General features: G+C 37.3%; 2 protein-coding genes across 2 annotated transcripts; both read right to left on the reverse strand.

Moving 5' to 3' along the window:
- Window positions 1–466: 466 nt before the first annotated feature.
- On the reverse strand, window positions 467–3,162 carry LOC7464570 (metacaspase-4). Its single transcript, XM_002316122.4, has 2 exons — window positions 2,620–3,162; window positions 467–1,580 (listed from the first exon to the last, which is right to left on the reverse strand). Exons 1-2 carry the CDS (start codon window positions 2,963–2,965, stop codon window positions 655–657), a joined length of 1,272 nt encoding a protein of 423 aa, XP_002316158.2. The 5' UTR covers window positions 2,966–3,162; the 3' UTR covers window positions 467–654.
- Window positions 3,163–4,624: 1,462 nt separating this feature from the next.
- On the reverse strand, window positions 4,625–6,394 carry LOC7481610 (peroxidase 7). Its single transcript, XM_002316123.3, has 2 exons — window positions 5,880–6,394; window positions 4,625–5,643 (listed from the first exon to the last, which is right to left on the reverse strand). The coding sequence occupies exons 1-2, from the start codon at window positions 6,153–6,155 to the stop codon at window positions 4,858–4,860; spliced, it is 1,062 nt and encodes a 353-aa protein (XP_002316159.2). The 5' UTR covers window positions 6,156–6,394; the 3' UTR covers window positions 4,625–4,857.

Genomic DNA, 6,394 nt, shown 5'->3' on the forward strand with positions numbered 1-6,394 from the left:
AAATGAATTTCCGGCATCGTTGGATGTGAGGAGCTCCTTGTGGTGCCACGAAACTTCGTTAAATTAAAAGCCCCCACTAATTAGTTATTATGGAAAGCAGGATGTCTGGATAAATTAGAAGGGGGTCATCTTCATGCGAGTGCGGCCGTGATGTGGTGGGTTCCTCTTTTCCATCTGCAAAGCACAGGCAAGAGCTTAATTTCGATCTTTTTTTCTCTTTAGGTCAACCTGTAACTACATTCTAAGCATGTTATACGTTCAATCGTTTCTACCAAAACATACAGATGATGTTTGTGTACGCACCAATGCATCAATTTTTATCTTTTAATTTGATTTGCTTGCTTTCTCTTTTCAAAGTTTAATGTAAGACTTCTCACCTAAATTCATTTTTACTGCCGTTGATTAAAATAAGGGTAATTTTGGATAGCATGTTAGGAAAAGAAAGGGTTAACTCGGCAGTATGGTCTATGTGAATTGTACCAGCCTGCATCAAGGTTCAGGCGCCATAAAACTTGAATATTACCATTTTTGGTCCAAGGTTTTGTAGTTCAGACGGAAAGCACAATAAAAATCAGCACAGTCCACTCAAAAAACACGCACACGCACACGCACATAAAATTTATTCCTCTCTTAGTACTGGAGAAACCATTCAGGTCAGCACACAAATGGAGCTTCAACATGATGGTCGCTGCAGTAGAGGCCAGGTCGCTGAGTGAAACCCTGCTTCTTCAGAATCTTCCTGGCCCTCAAAACAAGCTCCTGGTTAGAAATGTCACCATCCGCCTCCCCAAGTATAGTCTGGATGGCATTGCTAAGAGCTCCATATGCTTCGGCTGAATTTCCTCCTGGACTGGCATCGGCAGAAGTTTGGTCTGTTTGGCAGCCACTGATCAAAATCCCACCATCTGGTAGTGCACGCTTAGTTGCTCCAGCATAAACTTCTTGCTTGCTACCCACCTCAGTCTCGAGGGCAGGCTGTGCATACCCCTCGTTCTGCTCCAGTTTTTGTTTGAGAAATTCCTGGGCAAGATTCCCAACCATTCCAAAGAGTCCACCACCTCCACTTTCCCCATCACCAAGTTGGAGTTTATCCATGATAACCTTCATGAACTTCTTCACCTTAGGGCTTGCATCTTCTCCAAAGACATCAAAAAGGGCTGGCCTCAGCTTCCCAACATCAATGTCATCTTTACCAGTCTTTTGCTTGAGTATTTCTATGAGAGTTGAGAGAGGCAGAGATCTACTTTTCACGTACTCTCGCTCACCATAGTCTCCTTCAACTGCTCTGTCATCAAAATCTTCCTCCTTGACATGCCGGATGGGGTGCAATCCAGAAGGAATGTGAACTCCACGAGATTCAAATGCATCTTTCACGGTCTGTTTCAAGAAACTTTTAAATCCAAACCCAGAAGACCCCTCCTTCTCTTTCTCCTCCTCCTCCTCCTCCTCTTGACGCCTTGTGCTCTCCCCTATCTGCTCTTTAGTCTCATCAATGAGGCCACCACTATGGCATGAATCAGATACAACTGTTATGCGACAACCTTGTGGGATCTGATCCACAAAATCTCTGAAATCATCATCTGTTCACAAACATCCGAGTTGGAAGTTAGAATGGAATTTGCTTAAGCAACATTTATGACGAATCATTCTAGTAACTACGCAGTCAAGGGAAACAAATAATTCCGTAAAATCATTTCCATTTCCAAACAAGTCGAGTTTTTATCAATTAGATTAATAACAACCAATACAAGAGAATGATAAAAACAAAATGAATGATAAAAACCCCTTGGCTCTGATGTTTTAATTATTTGCTTGAATAATTCATGGTTCATGCTCTTCATCCATCAGTAATACTTTTTGCCAATGAATTGATTCTCTTTGAACAAATGCATGGACCATCAAGCAGGCTCCAAACTATTTCAGAGCGCAAAACTGGATTGTGTCCTATAAATACCCTGGCATGCGAACTTGTAATGTGATGTATGATCATCGTGCCAAGAAACAATAAAATAAACCTGTATTTATCAAAAACCTCATGACTAAAGATCCAACAATTTGTTTTTGCAATAACAAAGACTCTGCATCTCTCTTGTTAGAATAAAGAGACTACACAAATTATCTCTTCAACAATCCTAATAGCTTTGAGCAATAACAGCTCCACCACAACAGATTAAATTATTGAAAATGCAAAGGTCCAAGAGAGTTAACAAATCAAGATTCAAAATTGACAGTCTCAAGCACAGAGATCAAGAGTCAAGACGTTCCACTGACAAAAAAAAAAAAAAAAACCAAAAAACAAAACTAATGGTATTTTCTTAGAAAACCACATACAGTAGCGCGGCTCCTTAGAATCAATTTCCCAGGGATCCAACCAAACAAAGAATAAAGGTGCTTTTCCCCCCTTCAAATTTCCTATCCACAAAAAGATCTAAAACAATCCACCATGATCGCAATTAAAAAAAAGAAAGAACCCCCAGAAACAAATAAGATCAATCACAAACTGCTGTTGATCAGATTACTGAAAGAAACTAAATCGGATCACATCAATCAAAACCAATCTTTCGAGAGAGAGAGAGAGAGAGAGGAACCACAAAAGACAAGAGAAGATAAAGACATTACCGGTGATAAGATTCATATCACAAGGGACAATGCACTCATCGTAACCAGTATCATCATCCTCTCCAGTTTCAGCAGGCAACCTTGTCCCATGTCCGCTATAGTGGACAAACAACATGTCTCCAGGCTCGGCAGAGCGAACCAGATCCTTCAGCGCCTGGCGCACGTTTCTCCCAGTTGGTTGTGTGTAAGAATCATCCGTGTCTATCAAGATAGTTACGTTATCTTCAGAAAAACCATAACGATCAACAAGACACTGGTACATCCTCTTGACATCATTTATGCAGCCTTTGAGCTCAGCTTTTGTTCCTGGGTAGTTGCAGCCTATCAACAATGCCTTCTTTGTCATGGTTCTGTTGCTGGCAACGATCAACTCAGTCAGTCTCAATTGGATTTGGGATCTTCTGATCCTTGGAGAGTACTTTCTGTTCCTTTTAATTCTGACGTTTTGGACTCTGAGAAAAGTGGGATCGTCAAAGAAATGGTAATGATGAGTTGTCAGGACTCGGGAGGATTTATTTATTTATTTATTTATTTTGGAGAAAAGGTTAAAGTACAAATTAAGCGTAAAAAGGTTCTGAAAAAAAGAAGAAAAGAGGAAGATAAGATGGGTGAGTTGGATTCAATGGAATTAAAGAGGATGGGCCCTTAAAATAGTGATTGGAATGTAAAAGTTATTATTTTTTAAAATATATTTTTTATTTAAAAAATATTTTTAACATAATATATAAAACAATCTAAAAATATAAAAATTATTATTTTATAAAAATTATTTTTTATAAAATACTACATGATACGCAATGACAAACAACACAAAAAAAAAAAAAGAATTAATCATCTTCCCTTGTAAATAAAATCCAACCACTGTGCTTGTAATTTTATCTTCCAGCCAATAGAAGGCAAAATTCTATATCTGATTTAAATTTTTTATTTAAACGCAAAAAAAAATAAAAATAAAGATAATTACATTAATTAGTATAATATTATTCTATAAATATTAATAAAATAAATAAATAAATATTTATTTATTTATAATAAATACTACATTACGAGAGCTTTGCTAAATAATATAGTTAAAAAAAGTTTAAGAAATTATAGAATAACATATAGATATGTAACTTTGTAATTGTAGTGATTTTAACTTTATTATAGAATAAATTATTGATGATTTAATTCGAGATCTACTATTATTGAACACCCATCCATCGGGTGGGCCTTGACCTTAAAAAATTGACAAGTCAGTTAGTGGGTGTCATGAACCATTGCCTGAAAGTCAGCCAAATATTTTTCAGTTTGTCTGTAGAGTAATAAAGGTTGTATTTTTTTTTTAGATGTTTTTTTTATTTAAATATATATTTAAATAATTATTATTATATATATATATATATATTTTAGTATATTAAAACAATTTAAAAATATAAAAAATTAACTTGAAATAAAAACAATTAAATTTTTTCACAAATATAATTAGAATGCAATACTGATTTAAAATGTCAGGAATCTCACATTATTGGTATGCGCAATCAAACCAAGTCTTTCTTACATTTAAGAGTTTGTGTTGAATAATATCTCTTATTAAGAATAGACATTTGGTGATCCATCCACTATCTTCTATTTACAGAGAGGTCAAATAATGTCCAAAATTAAAGAAAAATTCACGCCCGAATCATTTATTCATTAAAAAACCTTTTTTTTTAATGTAAAACCCTGAGCAAAATCATTAATAAGCAAATAGCATTTAATAACAAACCAATCTTGAAATACCAAAGTTAACAATGGAGTGGTTGGATCTTGGAAGGATGATGGAGTGAAGTTGCTGTACGATGACAAGGGAGTTCTTGTGAGTTGAGTCCCGTTTTAACGTGCACTCGAGCCGTATCAGCCATTTATCAGTTATTACAGTGAATCCCTGTTTTCCAGGGGATCAAAACATGAGTGGGGAGGAAGGAGCGTGGCATCTATTGTAACTTGCAGTAACTGGAATCCAAGATTACAATTCACGAGGGGTGAGAGTAATTATTGATCGAAATATAATTAAGATAATTATCGATCATCATATACACTACTACTTCAAGATGCGAGACAAACAAGGCCGAGTATAAGTTTATTTAAATAAAACCAGAATCATTAATTGTCGAGAAATAAGAACAAAATGTCATGGAAAAACCGCAATGGAATGGACATCCATCAAGGGTTGTAACTGCGCCGAGCTGGACAGACATTGATCCGTAGCAGATTTACTTAACCGCGTCGTGGTGGATTGCCCTTTTTGCTAGGTGCGGGATTAACATAATTACAGTCCAGTCTGATTTCGCTTTCATTCGGAGCAGTATAGACAAGAATGTTTCCAAGATTCACCATTGACGCTGCAAACTGATTAAAGAAAAGGTCAGGCTGCTGATCTGTGAATGCTGAAACGAATGGCGCAGTTCTTGGATCCGAGTAGAGTTCTTGATCTGTTGACAACAACCCCTTTTTCTTGCCAAGGTTGTTGTAGTACTCCACGTCAAAAGTCTTTGGAGTTGTTCTATCTAGATTGACCAAGTTAGAACTCCATTTGCAACTTCCTGTCAAGTTCCTCAAGTATTGTCTGTCAAGGGTAGGATCAGGCCTGCCAGTTCCCTTATAGTTAGCGAGTCTGTGCATGAATGAATAGCAACTGCTCCTTCCAATTGTGTGTGAACCTGAGAGAACAACCAAATCAAGAATGCTCAATCCTCTTTCCTGGAAGAAATCAATCAGAGCTGTGACATTTTCGCGGCCCTGAGGAACAAGGTCAGCCTCTTTGGCAATGGAAGTTTTTCCATCTTTACGCCCAAATGGGACTTCCCAGAATGGACCTCCAAGCAGAAGAGTGGCATCTCTAGCCGCAGCTGTGAGAATGTCCGCGCATGAGACAGTTTTTGGACACTTCCTCTCAAGCTCTGCTTTAATTTCATCAATCACTTGGAAACCTCTCAGTGTCTTGCTAGCATAAGCTCTCCTTTCACTATTTCGATGGTTCAACAAGATAGAAGCATCACATCCCTGCATTGCATGTTGTCAATATTTTTTGTCTCATAAGACTTATACGAGACTAGCAATTCTATCATTAATAAAATCAGTTAAAAGAAAAGGAAAAAACCAATTAATGACCATCATTTGGTGCATAAAAGATGCCAAAACCTGAGACCTTTTCTCAGGTTGAGAATACTAGCTAGTGCAATGGTCGTGAAGGATATATATTAGAGGTGCAAGATTTTTGGTCATCATTTAGTGCTTACCCTAATAGCGCAATCATGGAAGTGCAAGCGAATGATGCTAGCTGCCAAGGTGTAATCCTTTAGAAACCAAGCTTTCATTTTTCGGTGAATTATTTCTTCAGCAGCAGGACAAGTTTTTTGATAGTAGCTAAGAGACAGGAAATCTTGAGGAGACAAGATCGACGGTGCTCCCAGAGGCTTAACTAAATCTTTGACAGGGTTCTGTGGCAATATGGCTGACACCATGTACAACTCAAACTGAACAAGGAGGAGAAAGGTGCAAAACCACCACTTCATGTTGCTTTTTTGATCTCTTGTCAGCACTGGTATGTCACACTGACAAAAACTGTTCGAGTATTTACTGATTGTGTTCTCCGCCTTGTTTTATACTTGATTCATTGTGGATTTTTATGTGTTGTAAAGAGAGAAATACGTGAGGAGCACTCTCTAATTCACAATTTTTATGACTTGCAAACATGTACTCCAAGTGGGGGCTCTCAGGACAGCGTTACACGCTATATTCCAGAGTTAAATAT

This window comes from Populus trichocarpa, chromosome 10, assembly GCF_000002775.5.
Source record: "Populus trichocarpa isolate Nisqually-1 chromosome 10, P.trichocarpa_v4.1, whole genome shotgun sequence".
Lineage (NCBI taxonomy): Eukaryota > Viridiplantae > Streptophyta > Magnoliopsida > Malpighiales > Salicaceae > Populus > Populus trichocarpa.

What these genes read in the sequence shown, in the direction of transcription:
- LOC7481610 (XM_002316123.3), bottom strand. Translation starts at nt 6,155, where the DNA reads ATGAAGTGGTGGTTTTGCACCTTTCTCCTCCTTGTTCAGTTTGAGTTG. An exon ending in TCCATGATTGCGCTATTAGG is followed by an intron (nt 5,644 to 5,879) that starts GTAAGCACTAAA and finishes CATGCAATGCAG; the next exon opens with GGATGTGATGCTTCTATCTT.
- LOC7464570 (XM_002316122.4), bottom strand. Translation starts at nt 2,965, where the DNA reads ATGACAAAGAAGGCATTGTTGATAGGCTGCAACTACCCAGGAACAAAA. An exon ending in TGATATGAATCTTATCACCG is followed by an intron (nt 1,581 to 2,619) that starts GTAATGTCTTTA and finishes GTTTGTGAACAG; the next exon opens with ATGATGATTTCAGAGATTTT.